Genomic DNA, 12,721 nt, shown 5'->3' on the forward strand with positions numbered 1-12,721 from the left:
GCAGTGGTTCTCAACCTTCTTAATGCTGCGACCCTTTAATACAGTTCCTCATGTTGTGGTGACCCCCAACCATAAAATTATTTTCGTTGCTACTTCATAACTGTAATTTTGCTACTGTTATGAATCGTAATGTAAATATCTGATATGCAGGATGTATTTTCATTGTTACAAATTGAACATAATTAAAGCATAGTGATTAATCACAAAAACAATATGTAATTATATATGTGTTTTCCGCTGGTCTTAGGCGACCCCTGTGAAAGGGTCGTTCGACCACCAAAGGGGTTGCGACCCACAGGTTGAGAACCGCTGCGTTAAAAGATCTTGCCTGGGAAGTATTAACCCACCCACTGTATTCACCAGACCTTGCTCTGTCAGATTACCACTTGTTCCGATTGATGGCACACGCACTTTCTGCGCAGCACTTCAAAACGTACGAAGAAGTGGAAAATTTGGTCTCTGAATGGTTTGCCTCAAAACAAGAAAAGTTCTATTGGGACGGTATCCACAAATTACCTGAAAAATGAGGGAAATGTGTAGCTAGCGATGGACATTACTTTGAATAAAGCACTTTTGATGTTTCTCTTGGAATTATCGTGTTTTCTTTGATTACAAAATCCGCATTATTAACTGGTACACCTAGTAACCTTTTCAAACATTTATGCACCCAACATAGGAACACCTTGATATATAAAGCAAATCTTGATGGACATAAAGGGAGAGATCAACAGTAAGATAGTCACAGTGGGGGATTTTAACACCCCATTGACATCAATGGATAGATTCGAGACAGGAAATCAACAAGAAAACAACCACCTGAAATGACACACTAGATCAGAGGGATTTAACTGATATCTTCAGAGCATTTCACACAAAAGCAGCAGAATATATATTCGTTTCAAGTGCACATGGAACATTTTCTAGGGTAGACCACATGTTAAGACACAAAACAAGTCTCAATAAATTTAAGATGATTGAAATCGTATCAAGCAGTTAAGCAGTTTCCTTCAAAACTAAACATACCCTTAACCATATGATCCAGCAATCAAGTTCCTTGGTAATTACCCAAAGTGTATTGAAAACTTAAGTCCACACAAAAATCTGCACAGATGTTTACATCAGCTTTCTTCATAATTTCCAAACCTTGGAAGTAACCAAGATGTCCTTTACTAGGTGAGTGGATAAACTGGTACATCCAGACAATGGAACATTACTCAGTGCTAAAATAAAAAGTGAGCCATAAAGCCAAGATAAGACATAAAGAAATCTTTTAAAATATATATATTTTTTATTGATTTTTAGGAAAAGCAAGGGAGAGGGAATAGAGAGATAGAAACATCTATGAGAGAGAAACACTGATTGGCTGCTTCCTGCATGCCCCCCACTGGGGATCAAGCCCGCAACACGAGCATGTGTCCTGACCGGGAATTGAACCATGACCTTCTAGTTCATGGGACACTCAACCACTGAGCCACACCAGCCAGGCGACGTAGAGGAATCTTCAAAGCATATTACTAAGTGAAATAAACCAACCTGAACGACTATATGACAGTCTGGAAAAGGTAAAACTACGGAGACAGTGAAAAGATTAGTGGATGCCAGGGACTGGGCAAAAGAGGAATGAATAGGTAGAACACAGAGAATATTTGGGCAGTGAAACTATTTGTATGATAATCAATGGTAGATACATATAATTATATCCACCTGGATTTTCTGCAGTGATTTGAGGAGAGATAATAATGATAACTAACATTTATGATGATAACTGAGCATGTTACAGATATTAACTCAAAGCTAGAGTCCACAGACCCAGGCAGGCTGAAAAGGCCTGATGATGTTCTCAATCAAACCTCCCTAAGGAAGATTTAGTCCTAAAACTCTAACTGCCAGGAACCTAAATAGAGAGATAATCATCTGAGAGAGGAGCAGCCAATAGTAATTACTGCCCAGTACTCACATTACAGTTGGAAAACTAGGTCTAGACGTGCTAAATTTACTTCTATTTGATGAAAAGGCCAGTCAGATATATGCTGAGTTTTTACCAAGTTCCAGGGTAGAATGTGCTATCTGAGTTAATGTATAACCAGTCAATTTTGAGGGGGAAAGTATGGAAGCACAATGAGACCTTTGCTTTAAAGGCCAAGTATGTCTTCAATTCCTTGGGTCCCATCCCCCCACCCCCATGCTCTTGGTCGTGTCTTCTAATGTAAGAGTTAGTGTTTGAGAGTTTAATTGATTCTTGGAAAAGGGCCATGAGCACACTGAATACCTGGATCTGGGCCCAGTAAAGTGAGACCCTTCTATAAAGGACAAAGATCAATTTCAGAATCACCAGGCTCTTAACGTGCTCAAAGAACTACTCCACATGCCCCCTCCCTTTCTCCCTCCAAAGACACAGTAAACTGTGAGCAAAGAGACAAACCCAAGTGGAACATACCTATCTTATTTGGCTTCATGCTGTTTCTCTACTTTGGTACTCTTTTATTGCCCAAAGACAGATAAGCCCATAGCTTACCAAATCCAGGCAGCAAGTTCTGAATGGCTTCCTGTGGTTTCAAGTCTGCTCCATTTCCATTACCCCTAGGTCTGGAACTTCCACTGTAAAGCAGTAACCCTTTCAACAAAGCTGAGTTACCTCATCTGGCTCTCTCGGGATATAAGAATACACGTCTAGAGCAAAATACATGGCTAACTCAAATTAGGTTGTCTGCCTCATGATTTTTATATATTCCTCAGCCAGAGGCAAGTAAATCGGTCCTTATACTGTCTGGAGGAGCCAAATGGAGCAGAGTCTGAATGCATAAAATCATTTGCTTGAATTCCAATATGTGAAGTCAATGTCAATATGAAACAAATATTTCTCTCACTTTCACTGATTCCCATTCTAACAAAGGAACAGTTATCAGAAGTCCCATGAGGCAGAAAATCATCACTGTTGGCTTTAATCCATGGGCATGGTAGGACAAATGTTAATGGAGCCTTTATCACATGGCCCCAGATAACTGGAGCCATAATGCACTCTTAACACAGCAGAATAGAGGCTATGGCCCCAGGATACATACTGAGCCCCAAGATAAATAAAGCACAGGACCAAAAGAAATGTGGACAGGTCAAAACAACTAAGTCAAAAACTGACGGAACACATAGAAAGCATGCTCATGAGCTCTGTATGCTTCATTCAGCAAAATGAAGTGACAATGTAATGTTTTGAACTACACAAAGTGAGAAGTAGGAAAGAAATTGGGCATCTTTCATTTCATCTTTCTTAACCTTCAAGCACTCACCTGTGTGTCCATGGAGTGGTGAGTGCGGCCGTGGTAGTGTAGGTGATGTGCTAGAGGTCACAATCAAACTCTTGCGGTTACTTGTCCGACAACTGCAATGAAAACACAAATGTTAGTTAAAACAGAGCCACATACTATGGGCCCAAAGACCTTAAATGGCTATTGAGGAACAAAAGAATGACACCATTCTGTGGGCTGAGCAGTATATTGTTTTAAACTGGGTTAGTAATTACTGTTTGCACCAGTGAGATTTCATAATTCACTATGTTCCACCTTGGAATAACTTTTGTCACTGTTTTAACTTTTACTTTGTATTGCCATTGCCATTTTACCTTTTGCTTCCCAAGCAAACAGAAGGAGCTCCCTAAAGGTAATAATCATTTCTTAAATGGTATCTAATGAAGAATAACCACTGCAAATTTATTTAGAAAATAAAAATCATAAGTCATAAATATTCTCATATCTCACAAAAGTGAATGTTCTAGTCATAAAAACTAAACTATTAACTTAATCTATGAAATTTCTTTTTTTTAACTGCTTAATCCATTAATTAATATTCTCATCTCACCATAAGCTTCAAAACAGGCCTGGGTTCCTTCTATAAAGTTGGTTTTCCACTACATGTTAATGTCTGAGGCTTTTTCTTGTGGTTGGAGAAAACCAAATCATGATGGAAAGCCATTTCATGCTACATCTGCCACTGAAATACATTTATTTGAAAGTCAGCCCATCTTTTTTGTTGTTAATCCTCACCCGAGGACATTTTTCCACTTATTTTAGAAAGTGGAAGGGAGAGAGACAGAGAGAAACATTGATGTGAGAGAGACACATCGATTGGTTGCCTCCCACATGCACCCCGACCAGGGCCAGGGATTAAGCTGCAACTGAGGTACGTGCCCTTGATCAGAATCAAACCCTGGCTGGAAAGTCAACCCATCTTTAAAAGGCATTAGGGAAGCTTGCCATTTATATTCATCCAACCCAATATTTACTGAACATCTACTATGCACCAGGCACTGTTCTAGGCGCAGGAGGTAAAAAGTAAGGAAGAACAGAAAGTCTCTATCCTCAAACTGGAGTGAATAGTACTGACAAAAGATACAGAGAGAGAAAGAGAATATTCAAGAAATGGCAAGAAAGTCAAGTGGGTGACAGGAGAGGAGAATAATAGAAAAAGAAACAGGTTATAGAAGCTATGAGGGTAGGCCACAGCCAGACTCTGTAGGACTAGTAGACTGTCATAATGAGCTATTGGAAATGTGAGAGAAACCACTAGAAGGACTGAGATCAATCTCAAGAACAAGATTATGATGAGAAATTATAAGTACCTTTCCCTAAGAAACCATCATACCTACTCCAATCATGAGCACCCTTCATTACTTCAGTAGCCGTTAAATGTCCAAGACTTCTATCCTCTAATTCAGCGGTTCTCAACCTGTGGGTCGCGACCCCTTTGGCGGTTGAACGACCCTTTCACAGGGGTCGCCTAAGACCATCCTCCATATCAGATATTTACATTACAATTCATAACAGTAGCAACATTACAGTTATGAAGTAGCAACGAAAATAATTTTATGGTTGGGTCACAACATGAGGAACTGTATTTAAAGGGCCAGAAGGTTGAGAACCACTGCTCTAATTCAACAGTCTCCCTTTATTCCTTGACCTTAAAAAAAGTTTACACCATTTTCAAGGCCATTATTGACAACAGTTCATTCTCAGTCATTTTATATAATCTCTCAATATCATTTGACAGTTTTAACTCTCTTTAAAAAAAAAAAATCAGGATATAATTTACACTCAATAAGATATACAGATCTTAAGTGTTCTGTTCAATGAGCCTTAACAATTATATACATCCACATAACATACCAAACAAAAGACAGAATAATTACACTATCCCAGAAAGTTCCCATGGGCCCCTTTCCTGTCAACTCCCTGTCCCCCAACCATTTTATATAAAAACTGCTGTTTGAAACTTTAACCCTGCAATTTTGGCTTCTGTAAACACTTGCTTGCCTAAATAATAAGGAAAATAAGATTACTCCCATTCCAAAGAGGCCATAAACTATGCCCCAGAGTTGTCAGTGCTGGCACCAGGCCAAGCCTTGAGATATGGTCTCATGGCCCCTTCCCAGCACACAGGCCTTCTTTCTCAGAAGGCCCAGAAGTCTCATCCCAAATTTGGGAGACAAAGGACTGGAAAAAGTATAAATAAAGAGAGTTGCCTCTGTGTGTGTGTGTGTGTGGGGGGGGTTCCCAGAATTTGAAAGACACATTTTTCTGTGGGCCTGCGCATAATTAAAATGTAACTCCCTTTCTCTAAGCGTGGCTTGGTTTTTCCTCCGGTCTTCTGTAACATCACCATATATTAATTTTGTATTGCTGAACTTCCTATAAGTAGAGTTATAAGTTATGCATTTTTTGTATATTTGGCTTCTTTCGTTCAATCTAATATCTGTGTAACTCTTCTCGAGATATTTCATTTAATTTCTAGAACATAATACTTTTCCTCCTAACTCACTAGCTGCTCCTTTTTCATTCTCCTTTGCTAGTTCCTTCTCCTTCTGACCTCTAAATCATTTAGTACTCTAAGGCTCTGATTTGAAATGTCTTTTCTTCTCTCCCTATATTCATTCCCTAAATGATTTTTCCAGTTTCATAGCTTTAAATCTATGATGCTGATTGATACCCAGCTTATTATTGCTAATTCTGTGCTCTCTCCGGATTGCAATACTCATATATCCAAATGCCTATTGACATCTCCAACTGGATGTCTAAAAGGCATCTCAAACTTAACACTTCTAGAACAGAGCTCTTAATTTCCCTCTAAAACCTGCTACTACTCCCCTAAGTTGTATTTATCTCATTACATGGCACCACCATTCATCCAGAAACTTGGTAAAAACCTACAAGTCATTGCTGATTCTTCTCTTTTCTTCACCAAGATCCAAAACAACCAGCAAGTTCTATGGATTATACCTTTAAAATATATGCTGCCCTGGCTGGTGTTCTCAGTGGTTAGAGCATCAGCCCACACAGTGAAGGGTTTGCAGGTTCGATTCCCAGTCAAGGGCACATACCTGTGTTGTAGTTAGCTCCCCGCCCCTGGTCGGGGCACATATAGGAGGCAACTGATCTATGTTCCTCTCTCACATAGATGTTTCTCTCTCACTCTTACTCTCTCAAAAAAAAATACTTAAAAAAATAATCATTCCAAAAGAAGGCAGAAAAATAACAAAGAAAGAACAAGTACAATTGGACCAAACAGAAAACAAACAGCAAGATAACAGACTAAAATCAAATTACACCAGCCTTGGCTGGGTAGCTCAGCTGGTTAGAGCGTAGTTGTGGTCCTGATATGCCAAGGTTGCAGGTTCGATCTCTGGTCATGGCAAATTCAAGAAGCAACCAATGAATGCATAAATAAGTGGAACAATAAATCAATGTGTGTGGTTTTTTCTCTCAAATCAACAAATAAAAAAATTATGCCAATAATCACATAAAATGTAAATGTTCCAAATGAATATTTAATTAAGGCAGAGATTGTCAGATTGGATAAAATAGCAATGACACAACAATGTGCTGTTTATTCTTTGTGACAGGTAAAAACTAGAAACCACCTCAAATGTTCACTAACAGGTGAATGACAAACAAATCATAATATATCCATACAATGGAATTCTACTCAGCAATAAAAAGGAATAACTATTCATTCACACAATGGATGAATCTCAAAATAATTATGCCAAAAGCAAAACAAAAGAGCACATTCTGAATAATTCCATTTATATAAAATTCAAGAAAATGCTAACTAATCTATAATGACAGAGAGCAGATTAGTGGTCGACAGAACAGAGGTAGGAAAGGGATTATAAAGAGGTGTGAGGAATCTCTTGGGAGTTACAGGTATGTTCATGATCTTGGCTGTGCTAATGTTTTCACATATGTGTGCCTTTGGCAAACACCATCAAATTATATGTTTTAAATATGTACATTCTATTAGACATTATATTTCAATCATACCTCAATAAAGATGCAAAAATATTTTTTTTATTGATTTCAGAGAGGAAGGGAGAAGGAGAGATAGGAACATCAATGATGAGAGAAAATCATCGATTGGCTGCCTCCTGCATGCCCATACTGGAGATCGAGCCCACAACCCAGGCAGGTGCCCTGACCAGGAATGAAACCGTGAACCTCCTGGTTCATGGGTCTACGCTCAACCATTGAGCCACACTGGATGGCTGCGAAAAAATTTTTAATGCAAGTAATATCAAAGTCACTCTTCTGCTTAAAATTCTCCCTATCTCACTGAGAGTAAAAGTCACAGTTCTTACAACAGCCTACAAGGCTTTTATATGGTCTGGATTTCTACTCTGTCTTTCTCTCTTACCAACTCCATTCCAGCCACATGGACCTCTATACTTTTCTTAGAACATGTGAAGCATGCCACTGCCTCAGGGCCTTTACAAATGATATTTCCTTTGCCTATATTTCCCCCAGATATGTCTCATGGCTTGCTCCTTCACCTCCACCAGGTCTCTGCTCAAGTACAATCTTTTAAACAAATTTCCCCCTGATCATTCTATTTAAAATTATAACCATCCCTCAAACTCTCTTATCCCCCTTTCCTGTTATATTTTTATCCATAGCACTTACTACTATCTAACAGTATATATTTTGCACAGTCATTTTGTTTGTTGTGTCTCTTCCCATGAGAATCTAAGTTCTACGAGGTCAGGAGCTGCTGCATGCTTTGTTTACTGCTGTATTCCTTGATGCCTGGAACACTGCCTGGCACATGGTAAGCTTCCAATAAATATTCATTAAATGAATGAATAAATGGATGAGTATAATTTGTTACAGTATTAAAATAAGAGGATACCTGTACACCTGGCCCATGTAAGGCATATCAAACCATTATGACTAAAGTCCCTGTGTATAGAAATAAAGATTTCTTAAAACTGCAGGGACAGATAATTGATACTAATTTCATTTGCCCTATCTTATTTAAAATAAAATTCAAAACACTGAAGATCATATGTCCAGGCCACATGCCTTTTTACGAAGGTACACATAATCTCACTTGGCAAATCAGCAACAGCTGCCAGGGGGAAAAAAGGTCAGGCACCCCGGTACAGATGCCATGACTCAGCTGAGATCCAAAACTAGGAAATGGCTAATTTTTCCATTTCAACAGACTCTGGCCAATTCTCCAGGATCCTAGAAGATATAAAGTCTTAATTCTTTCTTCCCAGTAAGATGATAGTACTGGATGTTTACAGAGTCAGGCACACTAACTCTTAGCTGATGGGAGGTAACCTGGAAGCCTCTTGAGTTGATCCTCTACTGCCTTTGGTTAAACCAGACTGCTGCCCAATACAGCAGTCTCCCTCATCTGCCTTCCGGGATCCCCCAAGTGGATGTCTGAAACTGCAAATAGTACCAAACCCTATTTATACCATGCTTTTTCCTATACATACAACATGTGGCAAAGTTTAATTCATAAATTAGGTACAGAAAAAGATTAACAATCCTATATAATAAAGAGCTAATATGCTAATTAGACCAAACAGCTGAACGACCTTCTGGATGAAGCTGGGGCTGTGAGGGCTGAGCCCCTTGCATGAATTTCGTGCATTGGGACTCTAGTAACTAATATTAAAATAGAACAATTATAATAATACTAGAGGCCTAGTGCATGAAATTCGTGCATGCGTAGGGTCCCTAGGCCTGGCTGGTGATCAGGGCTGATCGAGGCCTCTGGCTGCCGGCCGGGGCCTTCCTTCGTTTTGCACCACCCCCTGGTGGTCAGCGCACGTCATAGTGAGCGATTGAAATCCCGGTCGAACTCACGAGGGGACACTTTATATATTAGCCTTTTATATCTATAGATACTGTAATAAAAGGCACTTTCTTTTACAATATGCTGTAAAGAAAGGGTTGTTACTAAGTATAATAAGGGTTACCTGAACACAAGCACTGTGATATCGTGACAGTCAATCCTAATAATTGAGATGCCTACTAAGTGACTAACAGGTGGGTAATGTATACAGTGGAGATATGCTGGACAAAGGGATGATTCATGTCCCAGGCAGGACAGAGCCAGAGAGTGCACGATTTCATCACACTACTCAAAAAGGAGCACAGTTTAAAATTTAGTAATTGTTTCTCTCTACAATTTTCCATGTAATGTTTTTAACCCATGGTTGACTGCAAGAAACTGAAACTGCAGAAAGCAAAACTGCAGATAAGGGCAGACTACTGTACCACCCCAGTGCCTTGGTCACTCAGAGCAAGGCCTGGCATTTCATCTTCTTACATCTTTACCATGGTCATCTCAGTGGATAGTGGGAACAAGGACCAAGGCACACTGTACCATATCTGTGGTACCACTGAACTGTGGCCATATTTAGAGAGTTCCTAGCCTTCAAAATCCCTCCCTTCAGTAACTAGCAGGTACTCAGAAAATCTGAACACCTGAAGGAGCTGCCATAAATTTATCTGAGAAGTCTGCTTCTCAGCCTGAAGCAATATAGGGTAAGGAGTAGGATGCATGGCTGCAAACCCCTGAAGCCTCTCCAATCTCCCAATTCCAGGAGTCCAGCTGCTCTTAGGAACTTGAGCACTTCACAATTGATTAGCACTTGGCTACTTCCTTTCAAAACTTAGAATGAAAACAAAACACATTTCTGTTTCATTAAGTATCATCAATGAAATAGAGAAGAATCTAGGGCCATTTAAGGTCCAGCACTTCCAGATGTTATTTCAGAGTAGCAACCAAGCTGATGACCCAGTGAAGATGGAGAAGCTACAGAGGGAGAAAATACATATTCTTTTAGTCAATTAAGGGTGCTGTTTGAAGATGATCCATTATTTCTCTCTTGCCTGGATTAATAGCCTCCTAACTAGTCCCTCTAGTTTACTCTTGTCTTCTAGCCCCAGTCTGTTCCCAGAACAAGCAGCAAGAATGATCCTTTCTAAAGCATAAATCAAAAGATTTCACTTATCTGTCCAAAACCTCCCAAAGGCTGCTAATTTCATAGACATATCTAGCTCTTAGGACCATACATAAATTGTTTCCTATACCTGGAAAGTCCTTCCCCCAACTATGCGATAGCAAAAATCCCCATACCTCCTTCAAGATTTTACTTAAGTGTCACCTTCCCAATTTCCTTATACAAACTGCAACCTGCTCTTCCCCAAATGCCTTTACTCTACCTTTCCATCTTTCTTTTTGGATGGCAAGTCCCTTTGGATTGATCAAGTAATTCCTTTTTTCTGAAGTGAACATATCAAGATTTTATTGTCATATAATAAAACAAAATATGAAGCTTAGAACTGGACCACTTGACCCTTTCTCTTATCTCCTCCCAGTTAAAATGCTTGCATCTCTTAATAACCACCATTCTCTTAGATCTGCAGTTAGGCTCAACACATTCAAGCCTCAGCACAATCTTCTTTTTAGTTTTAGCCTTTTTTCAGAAAATCGGCTTAGTCTGCCCACCATAGCCACTTTGCTTCCTGTCATAACGCCGCTTTCCCTGTGCACACAGAGAATCCTGGCCCTTCTTGTACTGTGTTACTTTGTGGGGTTGATGCTTGCCACACTTATTACAGAAAGTTCAGCGGGTTTTAGGAACATCCACCATGTTTGCAAGAGTGCTATCGGCAGAGAAAAGCAATCAAGTAATTCTTAACCCCTGGTCCATAGTTTGGAAATTATACAGTTTATTCTCTTTGTTTAAAAAAAAAGTAGTTATTATTTTTGGCCTAGCTGGTTTGGCTCAGTGGATAGAGCATCGGCCTGCGGACTGAAGGATCCGGGATTCAATTCTGGTCAAGGGCACAAGCCTGGGTTGTGGGCTCAATCCCCAGTAGGGGGCATGCAGGAGGCAGCCAATCAATGACTCTGTCATCATTGATGTTTCTATCACTCTCTCCCTCTCCCTTCCTCTCTGAAATAAATAAAAAAAATTTTTTTTAAAAGCAGTTACTATTATTAAAGTTTTAACAGGTACTCTTGTCTTAGATTAACTAGCATCACGACCATCTGAACCAAATTAAAAGATCTTAACTCCAATTCTTCCCCCACCCTCTTCCAAATTTACATTTTATTGTGGTCCAGTATTTCAGATCTATTTTGCCTTTATATGGCCAAATTATTAATTATTATTGTACTATACAATAATTGCTTGCTTAGATTTACTCATCTATTTTCCAATTTCTTTGCTCAGCATTCCCTCTTGGATCTCATACTTTTCTTCTTTTTTTCTCAATATACACCTTAGCAATTATTTCTGTTAGAATCTAACAGTGACAAACCTTCTCAATTTAACATTTGTCTGAAAATGTCTTTACTTTGCTCACTGACTTTTAATGATAATTTAGCAGCTCCTCACTTAATGCCATCTATGGGTTCTTGGAACTATGGAAAAACAAAGTATGATGAAACCAATTTTACCAATGGCTAATTGATATAAACAAGAGTTAAGTTCCAAGGCATCTCATCAAAACTGTAACAAAAAGACATTAAAACATCAATCGAGGACCTGCTGTACAGAATTCCACAGCATCTTGCTGAGAATAACTTCTTTCTCAATTCCTTAAAAACATTATTCCATTGTCATATTGCTCCTGTTATCACTGTTGAGAAGCTTGTTCTTAGGATTGTTTCTTTGAAGTTAATTTTTCATTTTTCTCTGCTGACTTTTATTTTCTTTTTGTACTATTAACTTCTTATATTTTTTAGATATAATTCACATACCAAAGAATTCAACCTTTTGAAGTGTACAATTCAATGTGGCCTTTAAAAAAATCCTCAACCAAGGATATGTTTTTACTGATTTTTGAGAGAGAGAGAGAGAGAGAGAGAGATGTGAGAAACATCAATTGGTTGCCTCCTGTATGCATGCTGATCCAAGATTGAACCGGCAATCTTTCAGTGTACAGAATGATGCCCCAACCAACTAAGCCACGTGGCCAGGGCCAATTCAGTGATTTTTAATACACTCACAAGGCTGTGCAACCATCACTGCTATCTAATTCCAGAACATTTTCACCACCTAAAAAAAACAAAAACAAAAAAACCACCTGTACCCTCCCCCAGACAACCACCAATGTACTTTTTGTTTCTATAGACTATTTTGAGTATTTCATGGAAACGAACTCATACATTCATTATGTGGCCTTCTCTGTCTGGCTTCTTTTATTTAACACTAGAGGCCCGGTGCACAAAAATTTGTGCACTTGGGGGGGTGGGGAGGGAGGTCCCCCAGCCCGGCCTGTGCCCTCTCGAAGTCTGGGACCCCTCGGGAGATAACGACCTGCTGGCTTAGGCCTGCTCCCGGGTGGCAGAGGGCAGGCCCAATCCCTAAGTGCAGCCCCTGGTCAGGCTCAGAGCAGGGCCGAATGGGGAGTTGGGGCACCGCCCC

At 39.5% G+C, this 12,721-nt stretch overlaps 1 protein-coding gene across 6 annotated transcripts in view; it reads right to left on the reverse strand.

The window, feature by feature from the left end:
• Positions 1-12,721, reverse strand: part of MAST2 (microtubule associated serine/threonine kinase 2) — a 77,467-nt gene that overhangs the window by 38,379 nt on the left and 26,367 nt on the right. For all 6 annotated transcript variants that reach the window (XM_005868670.2, XM_014541617.1, XM_005868669.2 and 3 more), the window contains exon 3: positions 3,285-3,376. In XM_005868670.2, the coding sequence (XP_005868732.1) occupies positions 3,285-3,376 (92 nt within the window). The remainder of the gene's footprint in view (positions 1-3,284; positions 3,377-12,721) is intronic.

Source organism: Myotis brandtii, unplaced genomic scaffold (assembly GCF_000412655.1).
Source record: "Myotis brandtii unplaced genomic scaffold, ASM41265v1 scaffold274, whole genome shotgun sequence".
Lineage (NCBI taxonomy): Eukaryota > Metazoa > Chordata > Mammalia > Chiroptera > Vespertilionidae > Myotis > Myotis brandtii.